Source organism: Chelmon rostratus, chromosome 11 (assembly GCF_017976325.1).
Source record: "Chelmon rostratus isolate fCheRos1 chromosome 11, fCheRos1.pri, whole genome shotgun sequence".
In the NCBI taxonomy this organism is placed as follows: Eukaryota; Metazoa; Chordata; class Actinopteri; order Chaetodontiformes; family Chaetodontidae; genus Chelmon; species Chelmon rostratus.
In genome coordinates, this window is record NC_055668.1 from 4,986,802 (window position 1) to 5,004,603 (window position 17,802).

Genomic DNA, 17,802 nt, shown 5'->3' on the forward strand with positions numbered 1-17,802 from the left:
CTCTGATAATGTTTGTTGTTGTTGTTGCAGCAATCTACATGAAGAATTGTGAAGTTCTGGTTTATAAATGGTGCAGACGATAGAAAGCCATAAAGTAATAATACAGATTCTTTGACTAAAACACAATAAACAAATGTTATTCTGGACTTCGTTCAGTATCAGGTAAATACGTTGATATGTGTGATATTAGATATAATTACAGCTAATTAAGTCAAGATACATGTATTTTAACTACAAGTAAGACTTGACTATAACTACTACCAGCAATAACAAGGCTTTGATGAAAGAGGGTTACGGTACCCTTCATGGATCTAAGGACCCATGACTAAATGCTGTTCAAGTCTTCAGGAAAATGAGGAAACTATATCAGGATATACCATATAATTATAGGCATATACTGCATTTTCATATTTTTATCATGTGATACATTTTCTCTGCAGAAAAGCCCCCAGAGGGTATTTATGCATTTCTCCATCATGTTCTGTCACCGGTCTTTTTCACTGAGGGAAAAGCACAGGTGTAGCTAATAAAATCAAAGACTCCATTCAGCTGCTGAGGACACTTGAATAGAACACAGACGCAGTTAATGTTTTAAGCAACACCTGTCAAAGTCAAGATTTCTGTTGTAAAACAGACATATTGTGTTTTATCTTCTAAATGTCAGTATGATATGAACCAAACCAACCCTACCCATCTGTAGACCTCCTCCTGCAGACTTAATGGTTTGTCTGATATTCACCTGAACTATCAATGACATGAACAGAAGTTAGACTTGTTGATAAACCACACAGGGACGCAGGATAAGCACTACATGATGAGAAGACACACGGACATTTTTATCACCAGTGTGGAGTGGAAATGAGTGAACACTGTTTTATTCTTATGTTTTCTGTCATTTTCCTTATTTTTCCTCCACGTGAATCAGCTAAGTATCCTATGATCACCTAATACTACTGTGTGACTTTACTCCCTTGTTTCATAAACAAAGTAATGACATTTGTCAGACTAGGAGGGCAATACTTGTAATGTAATTTATTTATTTCAACAGGGACAGCACACAATAAGACATTAATCCTGTACAACAAGAGAATATGCATTGTGCCAGGTTATAGCAACTTGCTAATTTCCACCTGTAGTCCCTGGGCTGGTTGATGGAATAATACATACAAGAAAAATTACTAATAAAATCGTAGAGCAAGGCAGAGGTACAATATATAGGAGAGATAAATAGAGACATAAAAGCAGATTCGACAGAACAAAACAGAATGCCTCCCAACACACACACGCACGTGCACACACACGCACACACACAATTTAAAAGTGTGTGTGCTCTTGAGTCGACAGTAGCCAACGCTTGGCACGATGTGGAAAAACGTGGGGACTTTTACATGAAATGACGTCTGCCGGCAGAGAATTCCATTGGGTCATAGCAATACAAGAAAATGATGACTTCCCAAATACAGTTTAGCGTTGGGGTACACCACACTCACCCCCTTGTGACAGATCTTGTTGTTCTTGTTGACTTTTCAGTGTAGCATATTTAGGGGGGAGCTGCTGCATTATGAATCATTTTGAAAGGTAAACAGACATTTGAATGCTTCAGCAGATTTTCAAAGTTTTATTTAAAGTCATATTTATTGAGTATATGACAGTGATGGTGGCACCGTGGCTTTTTATCATGACTTTTGAGGGCACTTTTGTATAATGATTCTTGGGGTCATACGGAGTCATAGAATTCTGACACTCAAACAAAATGGTGTAAAAACATTGTGCACTAGAGAGCAAATATAGAGCAGTGTTGGACAAAGCATTCCTATTGTGTTAATAGCAGTCTGTGTGTGTGTGTGTGTGTGTGTGTGCTTGCGGTTGTGTGTATGTTTCTCCCGTTGCTTTAGAGCAGCCAAACAAATGGTCTGTCTCCTCTGTGTAACCAAGGCTCCAACCGATCCAGGCAAAGCTATGCCAATAAACACCAGAGCTGTCAAACTGCAGCTGACCAGCGACTTTGGTGGTCTGTCACATTTATACAGTCGGAGTGTGCTCACACACATACAAAAACTCGTATTGTCCTGTGAGGATGTCAAGATGCTGCGCCTCCCTTTCTCCACCAATCAAGAAAAAGTTTGAATCGCAATGTGTCATCTTTGCTGAAAATATTGCAGTAACTGATAATTGACAGAAAAGTAATGAAAAAAGAACAAAATTAAACCATTACCACCAATGTCCATCCAGAACTATGGCTGTTGTCATGGTACCACCCAGTGACAGAAACATCTGCAGTGTTGCCAGGCCAACAAGGATGTAACACAGGATGCTGGCTAAGGACCGCAGGAGGTGTTGAGCTCACACCCATCTTGGAAAGAGATGTGTTTTAGTCTCACACACACACACGCACACACACACACACATGCACGCACACACGCACGCACACACACGCACGCACGCACACACATGCCCATGCATGTCATCGCTGCGGTAGGGCAGAATGACTATGCCCGCAAAGACTTAGCCAGACCTAACTTTCCAAATACTATTGGAATCACCCCACTGAGTGTTAAAGCTAACACACACACACACACACACACACACACACACACACACACACACACACAGTGTGGAACTGATGACGAGCAAATGAAAAAGAAAAAGCAATGCAGTGAAGACAGTGTTTCAGATTTTCCTCTTGTCCACGTGGTCCTCGATTTTGTTAAATCACCGGTTATGTAATGAGGCCCATCACCATAGTGACCAATGTGGACAACATGGAAACATGACATCATCATCAATTATCTCTTCGGGACACTGACATCATTATCGAGTCCATTTCTGTAGTGATAGTTAAGATGATCCTGGCTGTGTTATAAGGCTTAATATCAAACGCTTCAATGTTACCTGCTAGCATCCGAGCTATACTGGTTCTGAATGATCTGTCAGCAACATCGGATAAGTAACAATGTAGTTTCACATTTTTAGGACAACAATTTGCTTTGTTACAGGAAAAAAGGCTCAATTCTACGCTCATGTTTGTATGCTAAATATGAGCATAGCAGCCAGTTACCTTAGCATAGACACTGGAGACAGATGCTTGCTTGGATCTGTCCAAAGGTAAAACCGCCTACCAGTACCTCTAAAGCTCGCCAATTAACAATCTAAATGAGCTAAAATAAGAAAACCAACTGTTTCTCTTAGCTTTATGTTTACCGTACAGATATGAGAGTTGTGCTGAACCTCTCCTCTAAGCAAACTTTACAAAATGTTGAACTGTTCCTTTAATACAATTTGGCTCTTATGCTATATAACATATAATCTGCCAGCGTCTGGAAGCCAAACAAGACGTTTTAAGACCAAACTGACGAGCCCAATCAAAACTTTTAAAATCAAACCTGAGCCTAACACTTACAGGAATGGTTCAAGCAAACTTAACCCAACATCCAATATTTACTGCAATGGTACACACGGCTAATTGTGTAAACAGTACAACAGTGCTTACTTGCCAGCTCGTACACATGGTCATTTGTGTTCATAAACCATTGTGACTTTAAGCCAGTGTCAGTTTTCTCAAAATGAGAGCAGAGCAGTGAAAAGTTCTAAAACTGGAGGAATGGATATACAAGAAAAAAGAACAGGAAATAAACAACAGTTGCCAACAAATAGCATATGTGGATTAAATATATTCCTGCTTGTCAAACTGTAAAAAACATCACACAAACAAAAACACACATTCAGCACACGGTACAGTATGACACTTCCTACTTTCTTCCTTAGGAGTGTACATGCATGGTCAACACACAAACAGATACACACATACACACACACACACACACACACACACACACACACACACTTTACCCCCTACACAGACAAACGCAGCCTATGTCTGGTACCCTTGTTATTATGGATGTTCACATGCTGAACCACTCAGACAACTATTCCAGTGTGAGTTTGTCTGTGTCAGTCTACGTATGAGTGTGTGTGTGTGTGTGTGTGTGTGTGTGTGTGTGTGTGTGGGAGTGTGTTGTTTGCAGCGTTCAGTGTTTTCCTGCTGGTGGTGGAAGTGATTTGGAAAGAATGCAGTGGAAAGGGAGGGCGTCGCGGCCGTTAAACCAGCAGGGTCGGGCCTCAAATGAAAGCGCGGCACTAACGAGGGCGGATGCTAATTGAAGAGCCTCCCAGCGTGGGGTCACAAACACACACAGACACACACACACATTCACATTATTCCCCACTACTGTATGTACACAGTACAGTGAAGAAAATGACACCTTTTTACATTGAATACATTGATGGTTTGTGTTTGGATGTAAATAGCTTACTAGATCTAAGCTGAGACAGAGTTAGCATCCACATTAGGATCTGGCAGTTGTATTTTCAGGTGATCATCACTGTATCACAGCAGCAAGTCCCGATGTGATCGAGGTGTGGGAGCTGGCCTGTGTTCTCAGCAGCATAATACCACAGCTCAGCTGTTATACACTGGTTAGCCTTGTTAGCCATCCGATTCCCACATTGAGACTTCAAAGCAGTAAATATAGTGACAATACAGAGTTGAGTAGTGGCAGCAGATGTCTGTAGTCTGTCAGATGTGCAAAGCTACCAATGAGCTCTTAATGTGCCACATCACTATCACATATCATAATGTGCCAACAGTGATGAAGAAACTGGATTTAAAGTGGATCAATCAGATCTGGCCAAAACAAAGTCTGATTAATAAGGCCATTATCAGTACTGATACTAATGAGCAGACCAGAACATCCTTATTGGTATAGGCCAGTAACATGTTTGGCCTGAAGCTACCTGTGCCAATAAGTGAGTGTGTGTGTGTGTGTGTGTGTGTGTGTGTGTGTGTGTGTGTGTGTGTGTGTGTGTGTGTGAATGTCAACAGTGTGGCTCATTGATGTGTTTGACTAGTTGCTGGACAACACTGGAGCTCTATGGCACAGAGATTATTGGAAAAAATATAGAACATTACCAGACTTGCAGTATTGTTTAACTGGCCTCATCAACAGCTAGGATACAACTTATTGATGTATAGCTGGGGTTTTGGACTGGCAATCAATTATTTTTTCATTCCATTATAAAGTAAATATGTAATTAATAAACTGCATCATAAACATAACACTGGAAATGGCACTGGTTGGTCCACACTGACTGGTCAAAAGGATACAACAAGCTCAAAAACTGAAACCAACCTGCTTCAAAGCAGGCAAGGTGTTACGGTATACAAGACAGCAGCAGCAGAAAATGAGGAGACTTGTGTGAGTGTGTTTAATACATCAGGATCTCACCTGCGCTTCTGTGATGAGCCCAGAGTGTGTGTGCAAGTTGTCATTGGTGTAGTGCAGCGGCAGGCTCTGACACAGCTGTCCAAGCAGCATGGCCACTTCCTTCATGCTCCGCCAGCAACATACCAGCACCATCTGGGCTGTCACCCTGTAGCCCTCACCGCCTGGAGCCAACACACATACACACACAAACATGAAAAAAGTGACATGGGAAAAGTTTCATCAATTTCACTTTACAACAAAGACTGATTTGTTTAATAAGTACATCAAAGCTTTGTATTCATCGGAAACCAAAAGAAGACCCAGGTCACATAATGTCCCTGCATTTGTTATTTATGTTGTGCAAACACACTTCATTTTCCTTACCAGTGTGCAGTAACAGTGGTTTACGTAATCATTTAATAAGATTCCTCGAGGTACTGGACTGTGTACTGTGTAAATGCACCACACAAAAATAAGGTCAAACACTGCCCCCTTCACGACAACACTAGTACTGCACTAGTGTAGAACTAGTGCAGTACTAGTGAGTACCTGTGGCCATACAGAGTGTCAGTGTTCCAGGACTTAAACTCCAGCTGATGGGACATTCTGAGCCTCAGTAAATATTGACAGTGCAACACTAAAAAAAGCATTTGGCACTCTTATGATTATTAATGTGTGTCTTGTTTAGAGGATAATCATGCTCTACGTACGTAGGGGGCATCCTCTTCTATAAAATAGAATTGATATGATTTCCATGCAGATTTATGGATGTTTATTTGTGATGCACATCAGAAAGTAAACTTAACAAGATGCATAGGTATCATGTCTGGTTCAGATGTGACTGAGTTATGACTAGAAGGAGTACCATTTTCAAAACAAATCGTTCAAATCAGGCGCTAAGGCTTTTTAATACCTTAATTGCATCCATAAAAGTAACTTCCTGTTGTTTTTAGAACACTAGCAGACACCTAACGTCCCCTTGTGGAGGAGCACCTCACAATTTGAATACATCTGAACAAGTGTTATGCTGGATTGTTTAGACTAATGAGACACAGAAAAATTTATGTCTGTGTAATGTTGAACGGCATCAACATAATGATGTCTAACTCACCTGTGTCCAATGATGGTGTGTGTGTGGTCTGGGTCTGTGTGTGATCGTCTCCGTGGTGTGTATCCAGCTCTCTGGCACTTGTGAAGAAGTCATTGGTGTCTCTGGGCTGAATCTCCTGCAGGATCCTCTGCAGACCTGCTGACGCCTCTGTTCGAGCATGCACGAGAAAGTCATATTCTCAATATTTTCTCCATGTACATTTCTATCAACTATAAGTGTAGTTCTTACCTAAAAACTCTCTCTAAATATTTCTCCATGTTGATAATTAATGGAATATAACCTGCAGGAAGTGCTTTTAGTGTGAAAAAAATGTACCATGTATTTTACAATCTATTTTTAGTATTTTTCATTTTGTTACCATATCATTTCCCTAAACTCCATGGAGAATTAAATTCTCTGTCTTTCACTGCCTAAAAATACAGAGTGATCCACTGTAATCTAGGATTTCACCACTCAGTGAGACCCTTGCATTGTCACTGTTCTTATCAAACATATACTGTACTTGGGCATATTTTTTCTTAAAATATAATATTTACTTAAAATAAAGCAACATTAAGGGATTACACTTTGCTGCCATATTCTGGCATGACTCTGCAGTGTGAACATCTTCGTTCTACTCTTTTCATATCGCTTCTCTGTGACTAAAACTTACCAACAAATGGAACAGACCGGTCCCCTTTATAGCTATTAGAGTGCGATGATCATGCTAATGATCAGATCTAACCTTCTCATGAACTGGTTGCATTCATCAAGCTCAAGGAGGCAATTTACAAAAAGCTTGCACAGTTAAAAACAATTTGATGCATCTGACTTGGAACATAGGTAGAACCTCACAGAATAAAGTATGAGGTTCTTGCCTAAGGCCCATTAATTGAGCTCCGACTGAGAAATGAGATCACCTGAGTCGGTGTCCATGGGGATGAGGCCTTCTGGGGAGGAGCTCTGGACTACAGGGGAGACCACATCAGACATCCTGTAGCACACAGCAATGAGCTCTGACACCAGATATCTCCACTGCTCAGTCTGGCTCAAACTCCTGAACAAACAAACATATATTTAACAAATGAGCATATGACTAACGTCATGTGTGAATTTACTCTTCAAATGCATGATATTGTACTCAGGGAACGTATTGAGAGCTTTCTCCCACCGCCAACAGCAAAGCCACAGATCCAAATCCAAAGTCAGTTAAGATGTGTACGTGTCGTGACTCATGAGCTCACTCAGTGTTTAGATGCTGCAGCACAGCAGTGATGCAGTGGGCTCTGCCATAGAGAGGAAAGGAAGCAGCTGCCTGCAAGAGAGATGACTCGGCTCTCGACACCTCCAACTGCAGAGAGTGCAGCAAGAACTGAACCACTGGGGACAAAGGGAACAATAAAATCCTTACATTTAACACACAGTGCCAACACACATACAGTACATTCGTTTATTAGGGCTACGCATGTGAAGCTTACCAGCCAGTGTGTTGAGCTCTAAAATGACTGTCTCAGAAGGCTGGGACGGTGGGGAGGGAGGCTGGAAATCGAGGCCCTGCTCCTGCGCACAGAGCAGCAGAGCCTGGATCAGGTCCGGCTGATAGAGCAGCAGGTTGAGGAGGTGGGCTGCTGAAACGCTGTCAAAAGGCTTGGTGCTGGTACTGAGATCCAGAGCAGCCTGAAGGACACAACGCATCCGCTCTCGGACCTGACATCATAAAGACCAATGTGAGATCAGTAAAACATCTTGAAAATACAACTCCACAAGTTTTTGATTGTGCTTCAAATACAGTGACAGTGTTATAAAACCAGTGTCAACACACACAAAAGAAATGATTTTGACAAAGTCAAGAAAGCCTTTTTTAAGTTAAGGTTAGTAGGATATTTTCAATGTAGTGACTGAGCTTGGTCCTTATATCAACCTGTAGTCCCACAGCTGATGGTGGCAGTTGCCGTAGTAACGATGAAGCCAGTTGTTTGACTTCCAGGAAGTTGCTGGCAACACAGTAGAGGACACTCTGAGCATGGGCAGAGGTCACAACTTCACCAAGGGCAAAGACATCGGGCCCTGAGGAAAACACAGAAGTAAAGGTGAGGAAATACAGGAGGGGACGGTGAGTGACAAGAGGTAGAGCATACGCTGAGCCAGCTGGAGCGGCAGGCTGGCATCAAAGCAAAGAGGCTGGCCGGGAATGGATAGACTGCTGGTTCAGGCACCAACAGAGAGATGCTTTCAGATCTGTGAGCTGGCCACTGGTACTGCAATGAAATCTGCCAAGCATCATCACTGAGGTGTCCTTGAGAAAAGCACTGAACTTCTCTGAACTCTTTGGTGAACTTCTTCTTCTGTCCCATTTATATGACTCTACATACTGTATGACCAGGAGGATGAATCTCAATTGTCTGGCGTGGTGTTGTCAGATACAGTTACTAACAGTGGGGGCATTTTCACACAGCTGTGAAGTTTTGTGACGTTCTGCGAGTCATACATGGCTGCTGATGATGTGCAGTGAGTGTACCTGTGCTGAAGGTGAACAGCTGGCCCAGCAGACACAGCAGGTGGAGGGACATAAGGCATTTAGAGAAGGAAGCTCCGGGCAGCAAAACCTCCAGCAGCCTCACACACAGCCAGCGCAGGAACTCCTACAACAGATTCAAACACACAACAAACCTTTAGGTTCACTTTTAGCAAACAAAAAGACTCAGGTAGGCCTCTGCATTGCTGTGTGTGTATACGGTACCTTGTACAGATGAAGTGTGTGCTGGTCTCTGCCTCTCTGCTCCTGGTCTCGCTCCTGGATCAGTCTCTTCTGCAGCAGCAGAGTGCTGTCCTTCATTCTGCAAAGCAACTGCACAGTAGAGGATTTCAAGCTTCACTAAGTGACAGGTTTGATTTGATCATTAACTCAAACTCCCTAGTGTAAACCACTCCCAGCCCGCCAGCTGACTGTAGGTCACCACCTTCACATTTCAAATTCAGTGAGAAAATGAAATCCATGAAAAAACATTTTTGAATGCAGAAGAAAACGTGAGTTGATGGCTGACCTTCTTCAGCAGGCTGACTGTCTGCTGTCTGACACCTGGCGACTGACTGTTAAGATTTGGCAGCAGGAAGTGGCGGATCAGATCCATTTCCTGCGAGGTCAGAACTTCAGTGCTGCGGTGGCTCTCACACACTAAGCCCAAAGCATCCATCCTCACCTGGGCGGGGGGATTTAATAACATTAATTAAGTTAAAAACTGCATAAAATGTATGAAAAGATAAAAATACTTTACAGACACATAACTTACAGACATACTCACTTGATCATGTTTGTGTACTAGGGCTTGTTGGAGAAGGCAGAGGGGCACCAGTCCTCCCCACAGACCCTCCTCTGAGGATGGAACAACACCCTGGGCCCTGGCTGCCCGCAGGCAAGTCATGAGGGCTCCCAGTGCACCCCTGCTGCCAGAAGGACCTACCGGAGATAGAAAAACAAAAAGGTTTGAAATTTACCTTCAACTACCATGAAAAAAAAAAGTGGAGAGTGGAAAGAGGTTTTTGCTTCAATCATTACACATGCCTTTGTGAAGGAGAGACATTAAACATGCAGCTGATATATCGGGAGTAACGAAGGAAAGAAAGAAAACACCTGTAGATATATGGGATCTAAATGTGTTTTCATGTACAGACATCTGTGTGTTTGTGCTTTTACCCGTGCTGCATGGCGGTGTGTCCTGCAAGGCCTGCACCATGTGTGCCAGACTGGAGGGGCTGCAGCGTAGCAGCTTGGGCAGGAAATAGTCCAGGATGTACGTGGTCTGGTCCAGTCTGGCACGGCACAGAACCTGTAGCAGAGGGGTTACCCACGTCTGGTGCCAACAGTCCATCCAGTCCTCTGTGGTCGTCTTGTCTGCTGCAGCAGCCTCACTGGCCAGCTGTGCCTTGTGGCTGACAAACAGCCTCTCCAGGAGGTCGCTGGCATAAGGAGCCAGGGTCTGGTCACCCATCAGGCCCAGGAGACATGAAGGCAGCTGGGGCTGGATATCAAGCAGGTACCCTGCCCCGTAGAGCTCCACGAGGCAGCCCAAGGAGCCGTACTTCCCTCTCATATGCCATTCCAGTCCTAGTAGGCTGTGGGTGAGTTCTGTGATGTAAGGGTCCATGGTTGGGTCAGAGGTGGAGGGGTTGGTGTGATGATGAAGGAGGAGGAGGTTGCGAAACAGAGAGCGGGTTTGGTGGCGGACCCCGTCCAATGGGTGCTCCCAGTGGGAGTAGATGTGCTCCAGCAAGCGTCTCTGTAGCTCTGAACCTCCTCTGAGGGACTGTGGGAGGCAGGGAGGGCAGGGCTGCCCATCCCCCTGCAGGCAGTCCAGGGCAGCACCACTCCACAGGGTCAACACCCGAGCCACCACCATGGCTGTACTGGACTCCTTTATACTACAGCAAAGACAAAAAAGCAGACATGCTGTTTACTTTTCAGAAAAACTCCATTTGAATTTTTTAGAGATTTACATTTAACGTTACTGGTTTAAATCACTAAAGCACCAAATTCTTTGTTTTAAATGATTTTTGAGACTAGTTATTTAATTGCGTTTCCTCTTCAATGATGAAAAGATTACAAACTAGAGAAATAAGTCCTCAATGGGGATCAGACCTACCTGGCATCGAGATCCAGCAGCATGTTTGGGACCAACAGCAGCAACCGTTCCCACTGTGGCCCTGCGAGAGCGCCCTTCCAGCTTAACATGGCCAGAGCCCCATGACAGAGGTACAGAGCGACACCCGGCGGGCGACCACTGCTACACAGACCCTCACACCTCTGCTTTAGCCACTCAGGGGCTGAGTCCAAACCCTGCACGGAACTATGCAGCAAACTGCACACCTGACACACAAAGGCAAGAATGACCAAGAGCACTTCCAGAGTAACTACAGGTTTTAAATGTATTTCTTATAGTACATTTTAGTGTAGTATTTATGTTAAATGTCCATTTGAAACTAGAAGAAAGAATTTACATCAGTTTAAAATATTTCTACTTGCTACATATTTTTATATATAATAATTGTATAATGATGTTCAAAAAGTATTCACTAGTTCCAAACTGTAATGGCTTTACTTTGGGAAGTCGTGTGCCATTTTTCTACAACTTCTGTTTAGACATTTTATACAACTAAATGATTGATTGGTTGAACAAGTGAGAAAATAACTTGCAGAATAATCAATAATGTATTCAGGGAATACAACAGCTTAATATGAATTTTCCAGCACATTCATTTTGAGGTGATGCTCTTAAAAACTTTCATTAGTAAATAAACATTCTGCCACTGTTTTCATGTAATATGAATGCATATGTATTGTTTATTTATATTCTTTAAATATTAAAGATATTTATTTCCAAGGTTATTACTTTACAAGTAAATGTCATTAGAATGCAGGTAAATATTCTCACAAATGTAGGCATAATGTGAACAATCCTGAATTCTTAATTCTCAACTCACCACCGAAGCAACTTCATCTCCACAACCCATGACAGACCTGATCAGTAACACTACAGCCATGCCGGCTGTACTCTGGACGGACTGGATGAACTCTTCTAGAAATGGGAAACGGAGCAGAGGCGGAAAGAAGTGAGAGGGAAGTATGAACACAAAGGTGTTTGTGGTTTCTTATTTAAGACAATAAATTGCCCTCAATCAAAACTCTGGAGCAATCAGGAGTTTGAAAAGTTTATGGAAAACTACAATTGAGACTCTACTGAGCAATGAACTGCACTCCACCTGCTTCTGTGAAGCTGCTGAACAAATTTATTGTTACCGAACATAATCAGTATCAGTCAAAAATCTTTGTAATCTTCAATTCCTCTGGAAATATTTCCAAAAGTACACAGCTATTAAAGAGAGTAACATATAAGACTTCTTTATAATGATCACAGTGACATTTCCACTGAATATATAGACATACAATCGGTCTGTATATGCTAAAGATCAGTGGTCGAAGAGAAACATGAAATCTGATATATTCTCACTAAACTTCAGCATCTTCGAAATGCTGCAAAAGCCTGAGAGCCTTTCCTTTTACCAAAAAACAAACAAACTGAAAACATTTTTCAGTTAGTTTTTGTTTCTACATTTAGGAGTCCTGTTTCTTACCATCAGTGAGGATGTGTATGTAGCAGCCCAGGAGGCTGCCCAGTGTGTCTTCCAGCTTGCAGTGATTCTGTTCAGCCTGCAGGGCAGTGCTGATCGTCTCCTGGGATCTCTGGATCACCAACATGGAGGTCTTAACTGCAGCCAAACAGGACTGCATCAGCTGGGCCTGGGCGATGTGACGTCCTGCTAGACCACTTGGATAACAGCAGGGGGCGACAAAGACTAACTGATCAAGGACAAGCTACATAGTGTCAAACCAACATCTCTCATGCATCAACATTAACATAGACAGCATCACTTCACACACTCTAGAGATTAAGATACAACAGCTATAACCAGCTACTTATATTTAATAATAAATAGCTCTCTAATGCAAGTAATGAATATGAATGCAAGTATGAATTCCATCCGGCGCCGGCGCGAGTGGCAGCCTCTCTAGCAGCCACCCTTTGAGCTGCTGGAACTGTAAATTTCTCTTGGAGATTAATAAATTATCTATCTATCTATCTATCTATCTATCTATCTATACGTACATCATGGCAAGAATAAGAGAAATTCACTTTCACTGTGTGATTCTGAGACAAAGTTAAATGGTGAGATTAAATCTACGAACAGATATGAATGGGCAGAAATATGGAATACAGAATAGGCCTCTATACCTGTTCTGGTGAAGGTATTCAGTCAATCCATTGTGAAGGAACTGCAACACTACATAGTGGAGAAGAGAGGCAATAAGAGGCCTTTCCAAAACTGAGACATTCCTCTCCTTACGTTTTTTTAACTATTCACTATAATAATAAATTGGACACTGACCTTCAGGCAGCAGTTTGTTGATACATCTTTCACCTGGAGATAAAGAATTTTGGAAAGGTAGTTATTGACCTTAATAACAGGAAATAAGATTTGTTTGATATCTGTACTGATCTAAAGTAGAATAAATCGGCTTTAAGAGCAAAGAAAACAACCAGCTCACCAAGAGTGAAGCCATCCAGACAGGCAGTGATGGTGTCTACGATGTGTGGATATTGGTGTGAAGTTGGATGGGACAGACAGTCGGACAAGCAGGCAGACAAACTGTTTAGTGTGCGCTCTTGCAGCCAGGCTGGTACTGAACCTAAGGCACTGAGGAAAGCAACACAGAGACATGTTATTTATCGGGGACCATCATGAGGCTAAAAGTAGCTCCTAACTGGCAGAGTTAGATAGACTTCATTTGGTACATGGACTGCATTTATATTGCACTTTAGTCTGCTTTGACCACTCAAAGCACTTCACAACACATCCCACATTCACCCATTCACAGCACCACACACACTCACACACTGATGACAGAGCATCTGGAGCATTCTGGGATTGTGTATCTTGCCCAAGGACACTTGGGCAGACATGCAGACTGGAGGAGCCGGGGATCGAACCACCTTCTGATTAGTGGACGACCAGCTCAGCTGCCCCAGGAGAAACTACTTAAAATAAGGGTTGTCAGTCCTAATTTTAGGACTTCTAAGTTTTTGGTTTAAGAGTAATTCACAGTGACTTTCAGTGCTAAAAGTAGCTCCTAAATTAGACGTAGGAGTCCAGAGGACTGTCAGTCAGTCAGAAGCTGCTGGTAGTGTGTCTCACTGCATCACTGTAAAAACAGAAGGATAATGAACTATTAATCAATATTCTGATGACGGCCAGTTAGTAAGGATTCAATCAGCTCACCACCAAATTGAAGACAATCCAATAACACTGGAGTTTAAAACAATGTTGGAAAGTGGTAGTTTTCTGAATAGTTTTTGACCTAAGAAAAGTGTAAGTCCTCTGGCTATCTACATGTTTTTCTCTCTCACTTTTGTCTTGGTTTTAATGCCAGGTCATGACAATTCACACTAACATGGTTTTACACTGGATTTAGATTCTAGGATTTATTTCAATCACAGAGTGATCAACTCTTATTGTTTGCCATTTGTAGGCAAAATAAAATCTGTGCTGAAAAACGTCCCTCACAAGAATACTCAAACTTAGCTATGTACCTGGCAATGGCTCGTCGTAGGGGATTCTTGGCCTGCAGGGAGGTGTAGACCAGAGACAGAGTATGTAGACAAGCCTCAAGAAGAGCTCCATCAGGCTGCTCCTCGCTCAGTGTCTCCAGCTGGGACCCTGCCTGGTGTGGTATGGACACACAATGTCACATTCAGTATGGCAGCCCTTCACATAGCTTGTTAAATAATGAAAACATGATGCATATATAGTAAACGCATTATAATACTATTATTAGAAAAACAACCTTTTTAACCAGCTGGATCTGCTGCACTGGTTCAGTCAGCGCCAAACAGGACTGCAGGGTGTGGGCAAGCTGCCTGACTCCATCCTCTCCTCCATCCACAGAGAGGGACGCTAGGAAAGATCGCACACCTTAACATGCAATACTATGATATATATAATGTACTAATACACATCTGGACTGAGAGTGCTCTGTGCTGTAATTGGCATGCAATATATTTTGGGGAGCACCAGCAGGATTAATTACAGGTCTCTGATTTTTTAATAACTATAGTTGGTTTGATCATCAGTAGTTTGGCCACATTACCTATCAGCTTGTGCAGTTTCTCCTTGTCCAAAACCACAGCCTCTACTTTGGCCGTCTTCTTCTTCACCACCATGACTCTGGCCTGTGTGAGGAGCACACCAACAGATAAATCATTTTTATGATTGATTGTATGAGTGCTAGGCTAAAATCTTATAAAATTCTGCAACATGGCTGTGTCGTAGGGAATACAAACTGTAAACCTGAATCTTCAACTCTTTAGTAGTCCCTTTGCATAAAATAATTGCTTGGTATTTGCAAATTAGCAGTTTTCTTTCTTCATGCCACCCTCTAGACCTCTCTCTCTCTCTCACACACACACACACACACACACACACACACACACACACACACACACACAAACAAACACACACACACACACACACGGTAGCTTAACTTTACTTCCATACTTCAGTCGGTTTCTCCATATTTCGCTTTACCTTGACTAAAAGTCCTGCAGCTAGGACTGATGTTAGCCAACTTGCTAGCTGTCTGGTTGGCACTAACTCTACGTCCAAAATTAAAAGTCGAGACAGTCAGAGCAAATACAGAAATAATAAAACAGCGATACCTTCACAAAGAGCCAAACACCCAAATAATGTAAACGTTAAATATGAGTAGCATTCACCCTCAGTTCAGCATGTGGTTTACTTTCAGCTCCTCTGCTTCAGCTGGTAGCTGTACCTGGTGTCAAGCTAGCGTATAGGAAGCTTTTACTTCCTGTATTTATTTTTCAGAATAAAAAAAAACTTGAAACACCAAGGCCAATAATGGAATAAAATGCCACTCGTATCTACTTCATGTTTATATTTTAATTCTTTATATAATTTCATGAATGAAATAAAGTGTTTTTGTGTGAAATGTGTGCTGAAAAAAAATTACTGATTTACATGCATGTTATAGAAATCGACTTACCGTCACACTTATTCATTTTCCTGTGTTGTTCTCGTACACTTGACACACCGATGGTCCATGCTGCACATGTGATACGTCACTTCCGACAAATTGTTGCAGACCGCCCACAGACGAGGGCGCTCCGGCTTCTTATTGGTGTACACTATCCGTCAATCACACACAGACCTCGAGGTAACGCAGCACAGAGAAACGCCTACCGAATACGTGATTGGCCGTGTTGTGCGAAACCACACCCTCTAGAGCCAACCCGTCTCTAACTTTTGCCTGAGAGCTGGAATGAAATCCTTTAGGAAAGAGGGAAATTCACCGTTTTTACTCATCAATTAGGACTTTCTCCTCAGGAGTAACATGAAATGTGTAGGCGCTCTACTCGGCATGGCGTGAAGGCCCTCCTTTAGTTTCTATCCATCAAATATCCTCAAGGGTAAGTCGAGAAACTTTGATGAAAATTCAATTAAATAGCAGAAGTCGGAGTGTTGTCTGTGTAATTGACACAGTTTTGGCTAAAGGTCTTTACATGGTAAGAATGATTCAAAAGGTGTTTTCATTCACATGTGAGACAAAGCGCCACTGGGCCCTTGCTGTCTATCAGCCTCTCAGTTGGCCGCTATTTGGCCGAACAGTGATGTGAAAGTGATGATTTAGATGAGGGCTGTCATGGATGTGAATAGAGTAGTCTGTATAGTTTGCCCTTACTCATAAACTCACTGTATAGAGGCATAGAAAGTACTCTTTGTGTCTCTGGCTTGCTAGTCTAACATTCAGCTTCCTATTCAGAGTTACAGCCCCAACATTTAATATGCCCTTTGTAGCCTAAATGAAGTGTCAAAATATTCATGTGACATCACAGGAAATGAACATAAATGAACAATGATGTGTTATACTCTCTTAAATCCAATTTAAAGGACCACGCACCTTTTAAAGTCACATTTGTGCTTCAGATTGGCTCACTGTGAGTCTGTATCAGTACAGAAAGTATTTGGGTAAATTCCTTCAGTGGTATAAAAACACCTTGAAAAAACTGTTACCTCAACGGTTAGTTCATTAGTTTATTTTCCTGTGAGAAGTGGATTATCTCCACAAACTGTAACTCAGTCATTTTAAACAGAGAGTAATGGAGCTCTCACAGCTTTGAATGGCTCACTACATCACCAGTCCAGACCAAAACACGGGGACGCTCGGCGGTCCCTTTACGCTGACTTTACTCGACAGGAAGTCAGAAAGAAAGAGACAAAAAGAAACCCAGAGTCAGGGTTCAGGGGTTAAACAGCCTTTAATGCTTTCCACCGACCACATCCTTTTATCATCACTGCGGAATGTCGCCTGTATGAGAGGAAATAGACGAGTGTGCAGAAAAATGTCCTCAATTGTTGAAAACTGACTAATATTCTCAAAGGATCTTATTAAATTCCACAAAGTGCACTTTACAAGAGAATTTGAGTTAATTAACTTCTTAGTAGAGAAACTGAAAGGTGTTGTTCCTGCACCCTCCATAAACTATAACTAAGACACTATAAGTAGTGTAATAAGAACAGTATTATGATTTTCGTTAGTGTAAGTGAAAGGCCTCATTCAGTTAAAACCTCAACTACAAATGCTACTGTGAGACGGTGAGAGAGGGTGGTCTCACAGAGAATTCACAATAAAACTTAATTAGGCTTGTCAGTGTAAACCCTGCTCTTAACAATATGATTTACAGCAATCCAGTGTCATATATATAGTTTTATATATACATTTGTAGGAATGACCCACATCCAATATGTCATATTAAAGTCATTGCCGTTATCTGTGTTGATTTGTTTTGTGAGATGAGACCTCTTTTTTTCCTTCTTTTT

The 17,802-nt window shown here is 42.2% G+C and overlaps 1 protein-coding gene across 1 annotated transcript in view; it reads right to left on the reverse strand.

Moving 5' to 3' along the window:
• thada (THADA armadillo repeat containing) overlaps nt 1-15,731 on the reverse strand; it is a 94,366-nt gene extending 78,635 nt beyond the window's left edge. The window contains exons 1-21 of the mRNA XM_041947015.1: nt 15,681-15,731; nt 15,056-15,137; nt 14,753-14,862; nt 14,499-14,629; nt 13,457-13,605; nt 13,297-13,329; nt 13,143-13,191; nt 12,484-12,677; nt 11,833-11,927; nt 10,995-11,218; nt 10,049-10,773; nt 9,657-9,811; nt 9,399-9,554; nt 9,095-9,202; nt 8,873-8,996; nt 8,276-8,421; nt 7,833-8,061; nt 7,599-7,734; nt 7,275-7,411; nt 6,376-6,522; nt 5,286-5,446 (exon numbers count right to left, since the gene is read on the reverse strand). Of these exons, the coding sequence (XP_041802949.1) occupies nt 5,286-5,446; nt 6,376-6,522; nt 7,275-7,411; nt 7,599-7,734; nt 7,833-8,061; nt 8,276-8,421; nt 8,873-8,996; nt 9,095-9,202; nt 9,399-9,554; nt 9,657-9,811; nt 10,049-10,773; nt 10,995-11,218; nt 11,833-11,927; nt 12,484-12,677; nt 13,143-13,191; nt 13,297-13,329; nt 13,457-13,605; nt 14,499-14,629; nt 14,753-14,862; nt 15,056-15,128 (3,282 nt within the window). The 5' untranslated portion in view covers nt 15,129-15,137; nt 15,681-15,731. The remainder of the gene's footprint in view (nt 1-5,285; nt 5,447-6,375; nt 6,523-7,274; nt 7,412-7,598; nt 7,735-7,832; nt 8,062-8,275; nt 8,422-8,872; nt 8,997-9,094; nt 9,203-9,398; nt 9,555-9,656; nt 9,812-10,048; nt 10,774-10,994; nt 11,219-11,832; nt 11,928-12,483; nt 12,678-13,142; nt 13,192-13,296; nt 13,330-13,456; nt 13,606-14,498; nt 14,630-14,752; nt 14,863-15,055; nt 15,138-15,680) is intronic.
• Between the last annotated feature and the right edge of the window lie 2,071 nt (nt 15,732-17,802).